The sequence below is a fragment of the Bacillus rossius genome, chromosome 1, assembly GCF_032445375.1.
Source record: "Bacillus rossius redtenbacheri isolate Brsri chromosome 1, Brsri_v3, whole genome shotgun sequence".
NCBI lineage: Eukaryota > Metazoa > Arthropoda > Insecta > Phasmatodea > Bacillidae > Bacillus > Bacillus rossius.
The window spans coordinates 93,132,378-93,154,456 of record NC_086330.1 but is presented as its reverse complement, the minus strand read 5'-3'; the positions used below and the strand labels follow the sequence as shown (position 1 = coordinate 93,154,456).

The 22,079-nt window shown below is 43.0% G+C and overlaps 1 protein-coding gene across 16 annotated transcripts in view; it reads left to right on the top strand.

Annotated features, from left to right (window-relative positions):
* The first annotated feature begins 18,825 nt into the window (after positions 1-18,825).
* LOC134540092 (integrator complex subunit 4) overlaps positions 18,826-22,079 on the top strand; it is a 141,280-nt gene continuing 138,026 nt past the window's right edge. For 12 of the 16 annotated variants that reach the window (XM_063382693.1, XM_063382590.1, XM_063382661.1 and 9 more), the window contains exons 1-2: positions 18,983-19,420; positions 21,875-22,030. In XM_063382693.1, coding sequence (XP_063238763.1) covers positions 19,367-19,420; positions 21,875-22,030 — 210 coding nt within the window. In that variant the 5' untranslated portion in view covers positions 18,983-19,366. Of the gene's footprint in view, positions 19,421-21,874; positions 22,031-22,079 lie in introns of all 16 variants that reach the window. The other 4 variants (XM_063382609.1, XM_063382619.1, XM_063382600.1 and 1 more) reach the window with 4 other exon arrangements.

Sequence of the window (22,079 nt, the reverse complement as noted above, 5' to 3'; positions counted from 1 at the left end):
AAATGATTATTTAATCAACATTAATTATTAGTTATTTTACAAGTATTAGTTTTTGCTTGTTTTATCGAATGCATGAACAGATTATTTAGTTGCGCAGTGCCACACCTGGCCGGGCGCTTTGCACACGTAGGAGGCCGTGACTAACGTCACGCCGTTCGGTGCACTGCACTATGTTGCACGCACGGGCGTGTTCGAGGCACGGCACTGATCAGGTGTTGAGGAAACATAATGGCCTGTGCTCTCAGATGGAGCACTGAGGGCGGCGTCAATGTTTCTAAGAGGTAATAAAATGACACATTTTGTAAAAATATCCAAAACAACAAGCAAACATACATTACCTTTCTTATAATGTGTAAGAGGACCAAAAATATCAATATGTAGGCCTAAGACATGCAGGAGGACCAGCAGCATAAAAAACCTAACTTAGAATTATGTGGCGGCTTATAAATCTGGCAGTCGAGTCAAGATCTAAAAAAAGCTCCGAACATCAGCATGAAGCTCAGGCCAAAACAGGTGCGCTGAAATTCTGCGAAGAGTTTTATCTATTCCTAGATGACCACATAGGAGAGATGCATGAAAATAGGTTAACGCCATAGACCTCAAGACAGCTGGAACAACAGCCTTTCGGGCTCTGCCAGAAGTTCCTGTAAAATATAACATACCACTCTCCTCAACATAAGGAACAGCCTTCTTATCATGAAGATCTCTAAGTACCTGCTGGCAGAGGGGGTCCTGAGTCTGACATTCCTTGATATTAAAGTAGGATTCAGGAAAAAAAAAATAAAAAGCAGTGATAAATTTAGTAGCATTAGATGAGCAGGGTTCCAAAGGCTCGAATTCATCGGTGAAAAACATGCGCGAGAGAGAGTCAGCAATAACATTATCAGTGGCGAGGCGTGAGGTATATATACATGAGGGGAAGCAACAACTCCGTTCACCCTAAATTTTTTTTGCGGGGGGACGGGGTCCGGCGGCCCTACCCCGAGAAAATATGGATTTCAAGGTACTAAAGGGTGCTATTTAAGTAGTTTTCTTAACTGAACTTTGACTATTTCACAGGTAGAAACATTATTGACTTTTTATAAATTATAAATTATTTTTGAAAAATAATAATGTTGACTTACATTATTCTGATAATAAAATACCTACTCTACATTATTTATATACTAAGTGGGAGTATATTATCATCGATATCTGGTACAAAATATATAAACAGACAACACATTGCAAAGTAAGTACATAAAAAAAGAGAAGAACCTCATAAAAATGTACTAGAACAGTAAAAATAAAATCTTGATATTTTTCGTACCAACACAAAAGAATTTATCTTCATATGTGATCAGAAACTCTGTTAACTGGTAGACTGGTACGTGTACCGAGAAACTGGCAAGTCAATCATTCCATTCCTTAATTGCCACCTCGCCCCATGCCATGCTGAACTGTAGCGGACATAGCCGAAGCAGTCGGCGAAAGAATTCCACCGTCTGCTTTGTTCATGTTCGCTTCAATTCGGCAATAAAGCGTGACCATCGTAGCTTCTACCGTGTATTTTTACAGCCAATCCCCTCCTCGAACCTTTGTACCATGCCACCCCCCTTCCGAAAGGAATCTACTGCGGCAGCCTGACGCCGACCGCCAATGCTCCTCCATGTCGCATAGACCGCAATGCCTCATCGTCTCGCAAAGGTGGGTGCACCGAACGCATTCGTGCGCGCAGCAAAGTGTAGTTCGTGCGGCGAGGCGAACGCCAGGCAACGAGTGCTACATCGGCGGAAGGATCCGGCCGGGTGTGGCATATCCCTCCGCCGCACTACAACAAATGAATTTATTTATATTTTTCCACAGGTTTATAATAACAATTATTTTCATCAATTAATATTTCAGTCCTTTCAAATTCATGTTTCACTATGCGATTTGTCCCGAACCTGGCCAGTTCAGTTTCCCGCGAAATTCACACGTTTCCGCGGGAAAGCTGGCGGGGTAGGGGGGTCGCGCTCGGTGACACCAGCAGTGGCCTTCAGGAGCACGAGGAGGCAGGCAGCCTTCGCGCGACGCGGAACCATCAACTCTTGCTTTCACCGACATGTAGTTTCTATAGTATTATCTCTTATTAATCTTTTACGTACAGTACCGCGGTTGGCCTCAATTTACCATGAGGTATTTCACTTAATTAAATCAGTGCTCCAAGATGAGTGTTCAACGTATTACGAAGTACTGTGGGAAGTTTACGAGACGTTACGTCGGCGCTTCACGCCCCAACTTAGCTTACCGGCTAATTAGTTTTGGCCCACACGGGGCAGCTAGAAAGGCGACACGTGCCACCCAACATACTAACGAATCAGTCTCTGGGACATGTCAAGGAGTCACGTGAAGTCGCCAGAGACACGGGCCTACGTGCCACTAGCCCAGTATAATAAGTGTTGTGTAATAGTGAAGTGTTTGTTCGTCAACGTATAATTTGTCATGTTAGAGTTTAATTGTAACCGCCGCACCATATCGTGCCACCAAACGTACTAACGAATCAGTCCCTGGGACACATCTAGGAATCATGTAGAGTCGCCGGAGACATGGGCCTACGTGCCACTAGCCCAGTATAATAAGTATCATGTAATAGTGAATTGTTTTGTTCGTCAAGGTATAATTTGTCATGTTAGAGTTTATTTTGTAACCGTCGCATCGTGTGTAAAAGTACGTCCTTCACACTGAGGAAGTGGGCTGCGCGTGTGACTAGTCGATCTGGGACAACCGTTACGGCCAGAACAGGCAGCACTATGTATAGGGCTGTGCCGTAATAAATTCATCACATATCCTCCAGAAACTTTGCGTTCTTCTTCAGGCGTCCCGAGTGGCCATAACAGCTTGGGGGGCCCTACTGCGTTAACCCCTACCTCTAGCCACAAGGCCCCGAACCCTCCCTGAGATCTCGAACCCAAACCAAAATCACGTAAAAATCATAAGAGGTAGCGGGGACGGCGGCAAAATAGCGCTCAATTAGTGTGGTTTTTTTTAAAATTAACTTTCAAATTTTTCAATTTTATAGTGCTTCAAATTTAGTGTACCAGTAAGGTCTTGTGTAGGAACAAAGGAATCGCGCGGAAACGGACGCGACGCGCAGACGGCCAAAAGAGAGGGCACCTGGCGATAGGCGCCTGTCGAGTTATGCGTCAGGCACGATAAAGGCGCGCATCAAGTTACACACCAGGCGCTATCGGCTGTGGGAGCGGAACTCCGCGCGTGTCACACAGGGATCAGGTGGCGCAGCTGCGTCGCTGCTGCGCGCATCGACATGAGCCGTGACGGAGCCGTGAGCATAGACATGGAAGGGGTATGTCATGCATGCCTTCTGCCAGGCATGACGGTAAATCATGCCGCGGCGGGGACATTCGCCATATGTACCTGCGACACGGAGAAGAAGCCCAAAACAGACGTTGATGACGGAAAACCAGGGCCGACGTCTACATTTAGTGCGGCGCGAGTGGGTGTCATCGGCGGCCCGATGAGGTGGCATTCTGCCATCAGTGCGGCACCGTGAGGCACCACTCGTGCACCGAGGCCCGGGAGTTCCTCAACTTTAGGAATGGGCTGTTCATGTGCCGCGCGTGCGAGCTCGCGCTGGACTGACCGTCAGTAATGCCGGCGCCCCCTTTCGCACCACGCCACGGCGGCACTCTCAAACTACCGGAGTTCGGAGGGCAGGAGCATGAAGACCCTGTAAAATTACTACAGCGATACCGGGACAGGCTGGATCGATATGCGGTTCCCACATACGCACCAGCGCGCTCCGTCAGGACGGACGGGCGCGGCACACACAGCCCGTCAGCGGCCCGCACCGGGTCGTCGGCGAGCCGCACCGGACACCAGGTGGCCCCGGCGACACCGGCAGCACCTGCGGTACCCACGTACGCAAAGCGCGCCCCGTCAGGACGGGCGCGGCTTACACAGCCCGTCAGCGCCCCGCACCAGGTCGTCGGCGAGCCGCAAGGTACCCCAGGTGGCCCGGCGTCACCGGCAGCACCTGCGGACCGCCTGACGGCAGCAGCAGCACCTCTGGAGAAGTGCGGTGAGTCGTTCCAATTAGGGCAGTTGGGACCTGGGGCGGGTCATTTATTCAGGATACCCGTCAGGATGGATGGACAGCCAGTGCATGCCCTTGTCGACACGGCCACCAGCCATACGTATGTGTCAGCTCAGTCCTCGAGCGTACGGGACATTGACTCATGTGCGGAGGAGGTACATTTAGCGTCGAAGGGGGCAACAGCTCGTATTATCGGTCGCACGAACATCATCCTCTCCATCAGGGATCATGTCAGCCACACAACAGCACTAGTAGTAGAGGGGCTACGGGAGACACTAATCCTAGGACAGCCTTGGCTAGCGCAGGAGGATGCCACTGTGGAGGTCAGGGATGGGAGACTGCACGTTGGCCATCACGAGCAGCGCACGGTTTTCAGCCTTGGATATCGGCCACCCGCCGAACAGGGACACCCATCACGCTCGCGGACCTGATAAATGGTGTGCCCGCTGCCCATGTAGAGCTCATAAATAGTGTCCTGTCCCAACAGCCACAGGTGTTTGCGGTCACGGACATGCTCTGCCGTACCACAACCACGAAACACACCATCCCCACCCGACCTCACCAACCCCAGTTCGTAAAGCCGTACGGGTTCGGACCCACTGAGAGGCATGTCATCCAGACTCAGATCACAGAAATGCTACGTGATGGAGTCATCGAGCCCAGTGAATTGCCATACAACTGCCAGATTGTCATGCCGAACAAAAAAGATGGCTCCATGCGTTTCTGTGTTAATTTCAAACCAGTCAATTCCGTAACCATACCCGCCCCACCATCGCTTATTAACATAACGGACGCTTTGGCAGGGCTGGGCGACGCCCGCATCTTCACGTCCGTAGACATCAAGTCCGGGTACTGGCAGGTGCCTGTACGTCCAGAGGTCCGCCCGAAGACCGCGTTCACTGCCCCTGACGGCCAACGTTTCCAGTTCTGTGCCATGCCGTTCGGGCTGATGTACGCCCCCGCAAACCTTCCAGGCACATGATGGTACGTGTTTAAGACGGGTACGCGGGTGATTTCGTCGCCGCGTACTTGGATGACATCATCATTTGTTCACGGTCGTGGGAGGACCACGTCCGGCACCTCGGCCTGGTCCTTGAGCGGCAGGCCACACACGGCCTCACGTGCGCCCCCCAGAAATGCCACGTTGGCGCGGCTGAGCTGGAGTACTTGGGGCACATAGTGGACGCTGAGGGTTGCCGCCTTCTGTCAAAGCACCTGAACCTTATTGAGTCCAAATGCCCCACGAACCCGCAAGCAGCTGCAGAAGTTGATGGGCCTTCTCAACTGGCTGCGCTCATTCATTCCTCATTTCGCCAGTATCACAGCCCCGATGACGGACTTGCTGTCACCCAAGCTCCGGTTTCAGTGGACCAGCAGAGCGGACGCCGCACTGTACGCGGTAAAATTGCAGATCCGCGAGTGCCACCAGCTCGCCTATCTGCAGCCTGACCTTCCCCTGTTCCTTCAGACGGACGCCAGTCAGGAAAGGATGGGGGCCGTCCTGTACCAGGTGGGGGACAAAGGCGTGCGCTGGGTGGTGGAGTACGCCAGCGCCAAGTTCGGCCAGCCCGAACGGCGGTACCATGTGAACGAGCAGGAGTGCATGGCCGTCGTTTGGGCTTTGTGCCGCTACCGCCACCACCTGGAGGGCCAAGGGTTAACGCTGCAGACGGACAGCCAGTGTCTCTGCTGGCTGGACTCCGCCCAGGGCCACAAGTCGAAGTTTACGAGGTGGGCGCTGATGCTCCAGAACTTCGACTTCGTGGTCGAGCACGTCCCTGAATGGGACAACCAGTTCGCCGACGAGCTATCGCGCCATCCCGACCCACACAACACCTTTCAGGATGACCAGGACTGGGAGGGGCTGTTGCCGCCAGAAGGAGTCGCGCCGCCAGTCACTCCGGGGGAGGCGCCCGCAATCTTGTTTCACATCCCAAGGGCCCTCGACCATCCCACTGTCATGCCTGTGGGGACCCTGAGCGACTTAGTAGAGTTCGTGAAACAGGCCCAGCGGACAGACGACCCCACACAGGCCGAGGTGCGGTCATGTGGGGAGCAGGCTCACCCCTACCACAGGTGCATAGACGGGGTGTTGGAGACCCGGATACAAGGAGACATGGACGGCTGGCGCCTAAATGTGCCGCTCGGTACCCGTGAGCAGGTCATGGGCTTCCACCACACGCACGAGCTGGTGGGTCACCTGGGTGCACACCAGACACAATTAGACGTCCGTAAGACCTTCCACTGGCCGGGGGTGATGCGGGACGTACGGGACCTGATGCGGCGCTGCCAGCAGTGCCAGCAGAGGAAGACGAGGCGGTTTGACGGAGTGGAACAGTAGCATCCCCGCCGGCCCCGTTACCCGTTTCACACCCTGGCCCTGGACATAATGGGGCCCTACCCGTGGACCACCCGGGGAAAGAGGTTCTTGGTCGTCATCACTGACATTTTCACCCGGTGGGTTGAGGCCTTCCCGGTGTCCAACGTGCGCGCCGGAACCATAGCCGCCCTGCTGGACAACGAAATATTCCCGCGGTATGGTTTCGCGCACGTGCTGTTGACGGACAACAGCTGTCAGTTCAGCGGGAGGCGCTGGCGAGCTGGCTGTCGCCAATGGGGTCTCAAACACCACACCACCCCTATCTACCATCCCCAGGCCAAACCCACTGAAAGGAAAAACCAGGAGGTCAAGGCGCAGCTTCGGCTAAGGTTGGGGGAAGACCACTCCTAGTGGGACGTACACCTGCCGAAGCTGCTGTATTGTCTCCGGATCCGCACCAACGCCGTCACCGGTCATTCCCCTGCCGAGCTCCTGTACGGGAAAAACTTGGCGTTGCCCGGGGAAAGCAGGGTGGCCGATATCGCCATGGGCACAGTGGGGCACCCCAATCGTTAGGAGGGGAGGGAGACCACCAGACAACAACAGGCTCAATTCCTGGTGGCCCACACGCCCCTGAGTAGTCACCCCCCACCCCCGATCCAGCCAGGTCAGCTGGTGTACGTCAGGCAGCACCACTTTTCATCCGGGGCACGTAACTTTTGTGTGGGGCTAGCACCCCGATGTATATTATTTCACAGATTTTTATTAACCATTATTTTCATCAATTAATATTTCAGTCCTTTCAAAATCATGTTTCACTGTGCGCTTTGTCCCTAACCTGTCCGGTTCAGTTTCCCGCGAAATTCACATGTTTCTGCGGGAGGGCCGGCTGGGGAGGGGGGTCGCGCTCAGCGACACCGGCAGTGTCCTTCAGCTCGAGGAGGCCGGCAGTGTCCAGAGCTTGAGGAGGCCGGCAGCCTTCGCGTGATGTGGAACCATCAACTCTTGTTTTCACCGACATGTAGTTTCTATAGTATTATCTCTTATTAATCTTTTACGTACAGTTCCGCAGTCGGACTCAGTTTACCATGAGGTATTTCACTTAATGAAATCAGTGCTCCAAGATGAGTGTTCAACGTATTACGTAAGTACTGTGGGAAGTTTATGAGACGTTACTTCGGCACTTCATGCCCCAACTTAGCTTACCGGCTAATTAGTTTTGGCCCGCACAGGACAGCCAGAAGGTGACACGTGCCACCGAACATACTAACGAATCAGTCTCTGGGACATGTCTAGGAGTCACGTAGAGTCGCCGGAGACACGGGCCTACGTGCCACTAGCCCAGTATAATAAGTGTTGTGTAATAGTGAAGTGTTTGTTCGTCAACGTATAATTTGTCATGTTAGAGTTTAATTGTAACCGCCGTACGGTATTGTGCCACCAAACATACTAACGAATCAGTCCCTGGGACACATCTAGGAATTACGTAGAGTCGCTGGTGACATGGGCGTACGTGCCACTAGCCCAGTATAGTAAGTATCATGTAATAGTGAATTGTTTTGTTCGTCAAGGTATAATTTGTCATGTTAGAGTTTATTTTGTAACCGTCGCATCGTGTGTAAAAGTACGTCCTTCACACTGAGGAAGTGGGCTGCGCGTGTGACTAGTCGATCTGGGACAACCGTTACGGCCAGAACAGGCAGCACTATATATAGGGCTGTGCCGTAATAAATTCATCACATATCCTCCAGAAACTTTGTGTTCTTCTTCAGGCGTCCCGAGTGGCCATAACAGCTCGGGTGGCCGTACTGCGTTAACCCCTATCTCTAGCCACAAGGCGGAACCCTCCCTGAGATCTCGAACCCAAACCAAAATCACGTAAAAATCATAAGAGGTAGCGGGGACGGCGTCAAGCTGTCCTGCTGAAAGCGGTCCTACCAGCGCTTCTAAACCTAGCAACGCTTCTAAAACAGCATGTTTTGTGTGTCAATGAGTTATTATCTTATAGCGCACAGCGCACAGTATTGGGTCCCAAGAAGATAGTGTAAAAAATACATACACCTTACTGCACGAGCCAAAGTAAAATACTATTCTGAATAAATTATTTATTTAAAAAATACAATGTCTGGAAACTGCCTGGGCAAGCACTGCTTGCCTTGCTTGCACTGACGAGACGCCTCTGAACATTATTTTTCCCTGGAATATGATGGATGACAAACTGAAATCCTAATAACCTCAAAATCCAACGACCCAGCTTACCCAGCTGATGAGGATAATTAAAGAGCCAACTAAGAGCTCGATTATCGGTAAATAAATCAAACTCCCGAGCATTCCATGATGCTTTTTGTGTTATGCGTACTCTATATCGAGGCATCTGAGAACAGTGTATTACATAATTGTTATTAAAATATTTTATATTATTAAAATTTATTGATGAAAACTATTTGGGGTAATTCCGATTATTTGGGGTAATTCCGATCAGCACTGATCATAATTAGCCCGAATTACCATGTGTAAACAAACTCGTATCTTCTGTAACTTACGGTAAGTTAAAACAATTTGTAACTTCATTATTATTCATATTAATCCTGTTTACTTGTGTACAAATAATTGCAGATTTTACTTATGGTTACTTTATTACCTACCTTACATAATATGAACCAAGTTTCTTACACGAATTATCGATGAAATAAAAAAAAAAATACTTTTGCGGCTGTCTCTACGCAGGCAGAATCGCGCCAACTATCTGAACGTGTTTCATTTATCCTCCGCAAGAGCTTAGAATCGTACAACCGACTCAAATAAATCGATATTTCAGTGATCGATAGTGGTCGGAATTACCCCGAGGCCGTGACCCCGATGATCGGAATTCCCCCACTCTACCCTACTTGATGTACTGACTCGTGTCCAAGAACTTAAAACTTAAACCCTTTTCAAGAGCCATGTCACCAAATAAACATTTTAAAAACGTATTTGATTGACAAACTAATTGCATGGCTAAAGTATTTTGTTAGATAACATTAATTAATTATCTTTAAAAATTCTTTTGAATCCTTGGCCAATAAAATATCTCACCGAAGGCATTTTATTAAATTAACGAATCTTGGCGATTTGCTCTAATTTGCATTCTTTAAATGTTGCTGCTTTTCCAAATGATTACATTTAATTTAACTAAAGAGTAAAACAATTTTTTTATTGCTTAGGTACATGTTTATTACTCTTCTACGAGCTGTTGCACTTCACACTGTACGCCACTGGCTTGTCCAGCAGCAAAAGAGGAAACTCAGGCAGCTGAAGTCTTCAAATGGAAAGGCAGGGATGAGTGACCACGCTTCCAAGAATGTCCCTATCTCCTAGGTTTACGTTTGGTAATATGGCATCCTGCCCCTTCCTGTTTCGGGACTCCGGAGATTATAATACACGGGAATGCCCAAGCCTCATAGAAAGAGAGGTCCCAACGCAGAACAGAGACGGAGATAAGACCGACCCTTGCTACCTGAACAATACCACTAGCGCAGACACGCAAAATTCTCCAAAAGTGGAGCGGCTCGGGTGCAGTTATTTGTTTTATGGGGTCGAGCCTACGGGGTTTCGTGCCCTGAAGTTTATTTGAGTCTAGTGGGGTCACGCCCGAGGCGCTCGGCTGACTCATTTCCGCTGGGCTAGGGGTGCGCTCCGAAAACAAGATCTGGTACTAGCGGTGCGGAGCACGGGCTTAGAGGCCATGGTCTGGACGACGTCAACTCTGACGTCGTCCGACCGAAGGCCACCCTAAAGCCCGACCTGCAACCGCCAGTATTCAACCCCTCAAACGGAACGCGCCTCTAGCCATGGTCCACCCGAGACAGGCGAGCCACTGGCAGACAAGGTAGAATCCGGCCACCCATAATAACCAGACCGACACTACAGTTAATCCCTCTGATAAATCACACGCAGAATAAAAACAACATTGCGTATAAGTTAAACGTTCTCTCAATGAAAATGCGACGTAGGAGTGCCCGGGCACTCACGTGTGAAAATGTGTCAGTACGTGTGCGAGTGTCCCCCTGGCGGCCTTCTACCTGTATTAATTAAGTTTTTTCAGGTGACATAATTAATACCTCCCTATGTTGGGTTTTTACTCCCCACCAGAGCGGTCCGGCAAAAGACGAACAGTCTCTCGTGTGACTTACAGTTCAAAAACATAATCCGTAAACATGCTAAATCTAAATCGTAGAAGGGATGTGTAATTTAAATTTAGCTTGAATAATTAATGTAAGAATTTAGCGCTCTTACAATCTCCTGTTAACTTGTTAATTTGGAAAATAATGTAATGAGGTCAACCCCGGCGCGAGAGGACACCGAGCCTCGGCCGGACGCCATGACACCACGCCAGTACAGCGCGACTCGTGGACCGGGGCGGACGCACATCCCACGGAGAGACAGCATCCTTTGTCTGCACTGAAGTAACTCCTGGTAAATATAGTCACGTCACCGAAACCTTTTTTATTAAGCTCTCCGTGCGTACCCGGTCCAACCTTTCGGTCTAGGACTTAATCCAACCGCGTAAATTCAAAACTCCCTGCACCACACTTTGTCCGTGGGGCAGTTTACCAGCATACAGCACGGGCTGCCTCCCTAAACCCCGAACTTTTGTTAAAGTCACGCGCCCCGGCACTGACCTCACCAACGTAGGACTTGGACTAAGTTAATTGCGGTCCGCGCTCCACCACAGTGGACGCGAACACCGCCTTGAAGCAAAGACATACGGGATTGGCCGCCTCCAATCACACTCAACGCCTTATTCACGTAACATTTTTAGTAATTTTGTGCAACGCCTTATTCACGTTACATTTTTAGTAATTTTGTGCAACGCCTTATTCACATAACATTTTTAGTAATTTTGTGCAACGCCTTATTCACGTAACATTTTAGTAATTGGGTGCAACGCCTTATTCACGTAACATTCTTAGTAAATTTGTGCAACGTCTTATTCACTTAACATTTTTAGAGTGACTCTGTGTAATGTATAACTTGTGTATTGCGTGACGTCAGCTTCTGTACGACGTGGTGTGTAACCCACTGTATTACGCCAAACCCACAGTCGCACGAATAAACGGCGCACACCATTTACCGCATTAATTCAGTGCCTAATTAATCAGTCATACAAAACCCCAACCACCACCAAGTAGGGGATCCTTCCTATCCCACGCAACACCGCCGACGGTCCTAGTGGGCCACGCAGGGGCAACCGCCCCCACGACCCATCTCTCGACTAGGAACAGAGCTAGTCTGGCGCCCACCTGGAGACATTCCATTGAGAACAGCCTTTCCCGCTAGGAACCACACCGGGTCTCGAACCCGAGTCCCCGGACGATGGCAACTCGGATACATTAAAGTATTTACTAGCCCTGGCATGAGGTACACGGTGCTATCGTACTCCTGACCATTTATGTTATCAGATAGGTATATCTGCACAAATGCTGCCCCTTCCAGTGCCGCCACTTTTAAAGTTACTAGTTAAGGTTTCTTCTCGACAAGGGACGTGGCGGACGTTTCCGTGTAGAATGAAGTTTCTGAAGCTAATACTAAATTATATACATAAACTCCGACATTTTCCTTAAGGCATAGATGTCGTCATGTTGACTGTACGCGTGATGTGCTGTAAGATATTACCGAGATGGTGGAAGTTTCCACTATATGTTCATTTGCGGCAGAAAGTCCTGTTTCTGCATTTAATGGAGGCTGCCGTCCTCTGTGAGCTCCCTACGGTGACCTACTTGTTTTCCCAGTGCCGAGCCAGAGGGAGTCGCCAACTACCATGAAAAAGTGCAGATTGCGGGAAAACAGAAGCGATTAGTTTTACGACATAGTCGCACGTTGAACAATTTTTAGTTATGAGAAAAGTAATGGAAAGCTGTTGCAATTTTTAGTTTCTCCATGAAAAGAAATACATAAACCCGTTTGCCTTGTTCGGTGGACGCATCTTGCCACATCCGGCAGAGTGTCATTGTCAATGTGGCCAGTAGCAGCGCTATTTTTGTAGCATTCATGCTCTGCTCACATCTGCACAACACTGCACGCAAAGGCGGGTTGTCGCACATGCTTCTGGGCAGGTGTTGATGATGCATAATGGTCTGTATGACAAGAGGAGCACCAATGGGTGGCGTCAAGGAATTTGACCAAAGATATGTTTACTAGTCGAGAGTTTTAATTGTCAAAGAAATTTAACTGTTATCTCATGTGGATACTTCCAGAATTCTCATTAATTGTAATTAACAGTAAGCTTTTATTTGTGAACCGATTTGTATACAGTCCGGCACATGGCCTACTATACAATTTTTTTTATTTGTGAAGCCTTTACACACGATTTTTTTTGGGGGGTTGAGTGTTTACAAATTTGTAATAGGAATAATATGGGGTAATGATAAGAATTATGAGTGACAAGTGATGCCAGTGAGTCTGGTAGTGTGGAGTTTACCTACGTTTTCAATTTCTTGAAACTAGTTTACTGCAGTCTCATCTAGCGGCCAGGAGTCTAATATAGGTTGAAAGCAATGAAGTTATTTATCTCTCTCTTCGCAAATCCTATTTGAAAGGGGGGAAGCCTTATTTCACAGACGAGAGAGCCAAAACCCGAAATTCCCCGAAGTTCATGCTTTTTTTTCCGTATATTTTATGTAGCTATCCTAACCAAATCAACCGTCCACAATGTTTTAAAGTTTATATAATGTCGCTAACCTAACCTAATTGACCATTAGTAACCTTTTATTAACACAGCCATATTTATTTACAATGAACAAATAAAAAACCCTGAAGATGCACGATCGTTCGTTTATAGGGATGGGAAATATAGTTCTTTGGAAAGAACTAGTTCTTTCGGAACTAGTCACTCCAAAGACTAGTTCTTTAGGAACCGTTCTATTGAACTACATCGGTCGCGGACTGTATCGCGGTTTCCAAAATATTCCATACCTACATGACACTAACACAATCGTTACAGACTTTTTGTTTTATGGGCATTTCTTTTTCTATAAATAAAAGAGGCACACAGTAATCCGATGCTTGTAAACAATATCTCCCATTACAAATGAACGACTATCATATTGTTTTTCTTTCACACAATTCTTACATTTTTGAATGTAATGTGCTTATTTTCACATGTGTACAAAACAAAATAATGGTATAGTGTTTTCTCATCTGTGACAACCTAAGCTGATTTTTTTCGTATTGGGTAAGTTTTATTATGTTTCTTTAAATTTTAGTGTAGTTTTTTAATGTGTGGTCTATGTGTAATTAAAGTTTAATTTCAGATTGTATAGGCTATCTGAAATTTTCACGTAATTACACTTATTTACGTGACACGTTTTTTAATGCCAAAATGTAATGTAAATGTCTAAAGAATATTAGATAAAAATTAAGAGTTCACGATCGTCAAACGATACATCATTGCGCAAGAAAGAACGAAACGAAAATAATGACCGACAGCCTAACTACGCAATTAAATAAACTTACTGTGTGAACTATCTATGTCTTTGAACTATCTAGTTTAGTGTGTATATGTACTCCCCAACGAGCATTACTCCTACGGAAAGAGTGGTAACTTCCATGTTAAATGCGTGTCACAATAAGCAGACTGCTATGGAGCGACCTCAGCGATACCATGTGTGTCGTGGCAAAACCTGAACTAACGAGCGTGCGGCGCATGCTCATTAGGAGCCCTTTTTTTTAGCTGCCACGTGCTTGTTTTTCCCGCCATACAGAAAATTAACGATTTGTTTGTAAACAAAGATGCAGAGAAGCAATACATTCTTCACAAAGGATGTTACTTTATATTATTTTCTAAACTAAATTGGTCAATTACTTTGATATTGCCTTATAAAACACTTGTAATGAATTTTCTCGGCAAATCATTATGTACTAAATCGAAACAGGCGTAACTCGGACCTATTGCATCTCTGCATGTTTATTTCTAAAAGTTACACCCGTTAAATACTGAACCTTCTTTAAGCTTTAAATTGCAAAGAAAGGCTAACATTCTTGTTAAGGTGCCTGATATTATCTGGTTTGTACCATATGAAACCCCGACATTGTCATGTTAACCATAATAAATATATTGCCAGAATGGAATCACTTTCGTGAGCATTTTGTTTGGTTTAAGTTACCATGCGCATGTATAAAACGTACCTATATTTTAAAAACATACAGGCCTCTAACCCAGGTGTGAATACATTTAATTACACTTTTTAACACATAGGTCAGGAATGTTCTGTTATGAAATGAATCTAGTTTTCATGTTCATTACTAAAGTTTTTTTTCTCCTGTAGGCCTGACTAAATCCTACTTTGTTACCATTAAAACCAATTTTACCACAACTGGTTTTACAGTTTCAACCCCCCCCCCCCTCCCCTTCAGTGGTTTTATACACAGTTAAACATTAATAACATATTACCTCAAAATGCTGAATTACATGGTACACAAATAGGCCAAAATTGCATTTTGTAATAGATTCTCACTTATAGAATGGGCCTTAAATGTTGGCCAGCGCATACAGCTGGCTTCGCAAGGAGGTGGGAGGGAGTTTCACCACAAACTATGTGGCATTCCTACAGACCATGGCATCTTTCTGCACACTGCAAGCCCGACCAAACCCCTGCTTGGCAGGTCCTCACAAGGCAGCAGTAGCTAGGTAGGTAAACTATCTTTCAGGCGGAGCAGCAGTATAGCCATACAGACTATACATTAACATATTGAGAAGCGAGAACATGTTTATACTTTACTAACTACTCAGTGAAATTGCGCTGTTGCACTGCATTGCCAGTCGCTACTTCTCAGAATATTTTTTTGCAGAATAAGAAGCATCTTGAAGGTTGGGATATAATGTAGGCTAACATTGACCCATAATCAACACTGTTAATATTTGTTGAACTATTCAGGTTTTTAATCAGAATATATAAAACTAAAGCAGAATAATTAAATATAGCAGTTTTTGCCTAATTCATGAGCATACATTTATCCAGACGGATCAATAATGCTGTGTACTCTGTTTTGCAAAAATCTGGCTTCTGGGAGCCCTAGTAGATCAAGCTGTCAAAACAACTGTCCAAAAGTTGGCAAAAACAGTTAACCATGATCACTCTGATGTTTGATATGAAACCTATCTCAATGAATGAATTAATGAATGTCTTATTTATGTGCCATACTTTCTGAAAAAAGGAAAGAGGAATATGAATTTGCTGTAAATAAAAAAATGTACCTTCAGACATGTTATACCAATATATTTAAATTTCATTCAAGATAACAAATTAAAAGGTTCACTGTTCTCAAGACACAAAACCTAAACCCATGTTTACTGGTGCCAATAAAATTTGTAAATATAGTTGTCTTGTTTTCCTATATTTACAAAATTAATGTTAAAATTATATTTCAAAAACAACACTGTTACAACAAATTAATGCTGTATAATAGTGTAAATATGTACCAAGGTAATTTTGCCAGTTGTTAGGGTTTCACCCACTCACTTTTGTGGTGCTGTAGTGCCATAACTGTCACAGGGTATACTGAAAGCTCCAAAGTCAGGGTATGACCTACTTGGGCCAGATTATTTTCAAATGCAGAATATATTTCATGCAAAGGTAACCTGAATAGGCTATTTATATGTATTACTAGTTTACCTGAGTCAAACAACATAATTTACTCTACTAATTAGTTTATTACATTCGCCAGATCATTTCAGAGTACAATTTTCTACAAATATATTGGACAAGTGAATTTTATACATTAAATATCATGATGAGCAAAAAATCAACCAATATATGAAGAAATGTTTACACTATTCAGCGGCGAGAAGAAGAAAATTTATTATTTTATTTATTTATTTTTTAAAATGTCCAAGTCGACTACAAAAATATACAATTATATTGTACATGTAGTATAGGACTCGTCAAGAATATTAAACATTATGAATACACATTTAAGTACAATCATATAAACATAAACGTAAATAATTAAATAGTAAAAAACAAATAATGTACATTATATAATAATAATACATTTTTAGCATAGTTTTGCTTCCATAATATAATTAATAGAATAAAATCTGAATTCCAACAGCAAATCTTTCAGTATTTTTTTTTTTTTTAATACACAAAGTTGGTTTTCTGATTAAAAATGTGGTGGAAGTTTATTATAAAAACATATAGCAGAGTATCTCGGACTATTTGCAAAACATTTTGTACGATGTTGTAATACATATGAAAATTATTTTTTGATCTAGTCGAATAATTTATTATGTAAATTGAAATTCTGCAGTTCATTCAATTGTGAATGAGCAAATATATGTAATTCATAAATGTATAACGATGGTAATGTTAAGACACCTAAGCTTTTGAGAAGTTGTCTGCATAAGGTACGATTATTTACATGCATTATTATACGTACAAATATTTTCTGTATTTGAACAATTTTAAATGAGTCCGTGGAATTACCCAAAAATATTATTCCATATCGTGAGGTTCAACATAACCAAAGTAAATAATTTTTAAAGCATTTAGATTAGTCCATTTTGAAAATGTTCTCATAGCAAATAATATTGAGCTCATTTTTTTAGTTAAATGAGCAATATGAGATTTCCAATTAGGGTTCTTCTCAATATATTTACCTAGTATTTTGGTTGAATTTGATTGAGATATATTATAACCATTAATCGATACAGTTGGGTCTTGCAAATTGTATAAGTTATTAAGTTTAAAATGCAGCCACATTGTTTTTGTGTTATTAAGAATTAATTCATTAGCCTTAAACCAATCTATGATGTCCCTAGTTAAAATATTTATATTTGCAATTAAACTTAAAGGGTTATCTCCATGTATAGATATATTAGTGTCGTCAGCATATAATACAACATTTTTAGGCAAATCGTTAACGTATATAAGAAAAAGCAAAGGTCCTAGTACAGAACCCTAAGGAACACCAACAGATATGTTTTGCCTATCTGAATGAACATTATATTTTATGTTGGTTAAGGGATCTATATGTTGTACTACGACTACTTGTAAATGCTGAGTCAAGTGAGATGTTAACCAATTAAGCACTGTATCTCTTACACCATGTGCTTAACTTTTTAATTAATATTTTATGGTTAACACTATCACAAGCCTTACTTAGGTCACAAAATAGCCCAACAGGATGATTCCTTCTGTGTAGGTCCATAGTTATAATGCCGATAAATTCATAAAGTGCAGTTATCGTCGATTTACAACGCCTGAATCCATGTTGACTGCCCACTAAAATGTTATTTTTCTCAAAAAATGACATTAATAATTCTAATATTTTTGAGAATGAGGACAGAAGAGATATTGGACTGTAATTTTGACAGGCGTCACAAAGACCTTTTTTATGCAAGGGAATAACTTTTGAACATTTCCATAAGGTAGGAAAATAACCTTGCATAAAAGATTCATTATAAAGATATAACAATGGGTCAACTATATAATCAATACCAGTCTTTAATAATAAAATCAGGTACAGCATCTAAACCTGATGAACGTTTACCTTTTGATTTATGAACTACTGACAATAACTCAATTTTAGTTTAGTTACAGGAAATATGAAAATAGAAGACGATGTATAGATTGGGCCAGAAATGGAGGCTGTATCGTACACATTATTATTAATAATCTGATGAACACGGAGTTGGTTATGCACTATTTTATAAAAATATTCACTAAACTCATTAGAAACAAATCTTTGCTCTTCTGGTTTTGAACGACAGCATCTTACTGCACATTTTCGCTCATAGGCATATCGTCCAGACATTTTTATCTTTTCACGTTTTCTTGCTAACCAAATATTTTAAAATGATTTCTAATTTACCAGATGCAAGTTGTTGTTTACCACTAAACACAACATGGCGCCAGCAAGTCAAACCTTGCGAGTCAAATAAATATCCTACTTATTTTAGCGGAGTATTTTCAAAGCAAATTATTTTTATTATAATACTGAATAATTTTAAAAATTGATGTAGAAACTTCGTTACAAGTACAAGTAGCTATGCTATACTTGTTGAAGTCTTTAGTGTGATTGTGTGATATTGCATTTAGCGCGGTCACCTGTATCATGGCGAATGACGAACTAACAAAAAAAAGGGTCCATCATAAAAAAAAAAAAGCCTGTGCAACGATTTCCTATTCCAGTTTCCTCCCCATGGTACTCCCTTTCTCTTCGGTCTTCGTAGTTCAGATCAGTACTTGGAACTGACGAACGACGAAGCGATTGGGAAATATAGAAAAAGGGGGGGGGGGGGGGAAAGAGACCAAATAAAGAACAAACGTAAGAGAGGGAAGAAAGCAAGAAAGAAAGACGTGGCATATTGTTTGACAATGTTTTTTTGGTTGGGGAAGGGGGGGGGGGGGGGGGAACTTTCGCGCATGCGCAGTAAGGACCAAGCAGAGTAGGAGACGAGAAACACGCAAAGAACGAAAGAACGATTGTTTTTGGTAATAGCGAACTAGTCACCTAGGGATCTTTCGCGCATGCGCAGTAAGGACCAAACAGAGTAGAAGAGGAGAAACACGCAAAGAACGAAAGAACGATTGTTTTTGGTAACAGCGAACTAGTCACCTAGTTCGCTCGTCAGAACAGTTCAAAATGAACTGGTAGTTCTCTCGTTTGTGAAAAGGATTCCCTTGAAAGGGATTCCTATATTTTCCTGATACGATATTTCGTGTATATTGATTTTATATTTTTAAGATCTGTACATTTTTATATATTAATCATTTTTATAAATATTTTTTTGTCTTGCATAATTTCTTCATCTTTTACCATTGTTTTCCTTTTTGGGTAAATGTTTTTGTATTAAGGTAATTTCTGATAAACTGTCATGGATGCCTACTGCGTGTTATGTTTTTAAGCATATACAAATGGAAGTTGACAGTTTCATTTTAAAATGAAAGTCTAATTTATGTCAAGTGAAGAATAAATTCAATTTGACAATGGCTGCTCTTTTGAAGAAACGTGCTCTTGCTGAGTACAGTCAAACAGTGCAAGTAAATATTTTTTTTTCTTATTGTTTCAGGTATTATTTACATTATGAATTTAAAACGCAATTTCCAGCGTTTGTGTTAGCACGGTGTGGAAGAGTTCGTACTACTATTAAACATTTTATATGCTTGGATGTTAATTATCGATTGTAATAAATATAATTAAAAGTGTGACACATAAATGTTCTAAACTGCCACAACCCTTTCACCTCTACCACTTTCCCCTTAAAACCTAGACTCCAAAGAGGACCTCTCTCTTTCGCGGACTGTTCTAGTTGGCAATTCCATAACATTATTAAGGGGAATTCCTTGCCAGATCATCCAAGGGTGCCCATCCCACCATCTAAGATTTGGCTGAAATTTGATACAGCGTATCTTCAGACAAGTAAAAAAACCCATATTTTTCATTTTTGAAATTTTCACTCTAGTTTGGAATTTAAAGCCCTTCAGAGTTTCACTGTTTGGTGGAATGTTTTTAATCCGCAACCAAAGTCAAGTGAAACATCTTGCTTCAACTTACATTTGTAATTACAGCTATTAATGTAGAATTGTGAAATTCACCATATTTATTCAGAATTTTACTTAGATTTCAAATATCACTCGTAAAATGTAATCAAATGCCCAGAAGTACGTGCATTTTCGTTAGAAGTGGAAAAAATGAATTACTAAAATTGTAAACATCAGTTCATGGTATCGTAAACCAGAGTATAATTCCCCCGCTCTAGTCTATTTTGTGATTCTGTATTGTAAAATAAAATAGATTGAGTGGCACTATATTCTACTTCATGATACAGATAAATTACTATTCCAAAATGCCCCACTATAAAAAAATTAAATAGACCAGGTGGGACTGTATTCCACTTCATGATACAGAGAAAATATTATTTCGAAACATCTCACGTTCAGAAAATTCAATATCGGTTTCACAATATAGAATAGATTAGGTAGGACTGTATTCCACTTTACAAGACCCAGAAAATTTTATTTTGAAACGTCTCACTTTTAAAAAATTAAATACTTGGCTTGCAAAATAGAATAGACCAGGTGGGACTGTAATCCACTTCATGATACCGAGGCTATATTTTTTCTAAACGTCTCACTTTAAGAAAATTAAATATTGGTATTGCAAAATAGAATAGATTGGGTGGGACTGTATTCTACTTAACGATACCAAGAAAATATAATTTTGAAACATCTCACTTTCAGACAATTAAATACTGGTATTGCAAAATAGAACAGACCGGGTGGGATTCAAATATTATCTAAAACTATTATCAAAATATTTAGAAATTTCATTATGGTAATTATTTAAATCCTTTATCACATAATAGACTAGACTGGGTGGGCCTATTTTCTATTTCATAATATCATAAATTTTTAATCATAAATATTCTTATTTTATACAAAAGAAATACTGCTATCTCAAAACAAATTAGACCTTGTAGAATTTTAGTCTACTTTACAATTTCCTCTCTTATAATTTACTAAAATGAAACACAAACTCACAACCACACATTCTCTCTCTACAATGTACCTACTTTAATATTATTTCAATATAAATAAACACGAATTTCCACTTCTTTCATGAGTACTACACTTGATTTTCAACCAATAGGAATCCAGTATGGAATATTAGAATTGAGCTTCTCTTTCTTTATTTTAAACCATCCAAACCATTCACTCATGGTTTCTTCTTTCCCTGTAAACTCTGTGTGTCCCGTTCCCATCCACCCCGACCCCATCATCGCACACCACTGACTACCCTGAACATTCTCACCAGCCTTATCCTCCTACCATGCAGACGTGCTCCACCTCAGGTCTGCAACCATCTCAGACAGCCTATGCATTTCTCTGCTCTTCCGTCCCCACACACCCATCACCTTTCATGATTCTTTTTCCTTGCATCTAGTTCATATTAAATGCTTCTACGTACTTCGATCGATACAAACACTATCCTAGCTGTCAGTAATTATCATCGTTGGTGCAGTAATATTTATATAGCTATGCTATGTTTGAATTAATTCTTAAAATTAGGCTATTTGCTAATAACAATTACTTGCTAGCAGAAATTTGTAAAACTGAAGTAGAGAAAAAGAACAAACATGACTAATTAGTAAAAAAAATTTTGTAAATAATAATTTTGTGGTTTTGTATGTTTCCCCCCTCCCCCCCCCCTTCTCTCTCTATCCCTCTCTCTATCTCTCTCTATCTCTATCTATCTCTATCTATCTTTCTCTCTCTCTCAAAATAATGTTAGAATGTAAAACTTGTACTTGTGGGCTAACCAAGCAGCATTATTATGTAGTACTCAGATTTCAGTAAATGAATTTTTTACAAATTTAAATCCCTAACTCCACATGGCTGAACCAGTGATTGAACCCAGATCTGCACTGTAGTGAGGCAACACAAAGACCTCTGCCTGGACAGGGATGTGCTACAGTGCAGTTGTGGTTCTGGCAGGGTGAGTCGCGAGAGCCGGCTTGTAAGCTGCGTCTGGTGGGACGGCTGGCTCCGGGGGGCTCCATTGGGGTGTACGTGGGCCTGCTGGACAAGTGCAAGAGCAGCAATGAGGCCCTGCAGATCCTCATCCGTATGTCCGACTCCCTGCGCTTCCAGGTCGGTGGCTCAGAGCTCGTGAAACATGCGAGCGCTGTGTAGTTGTGCT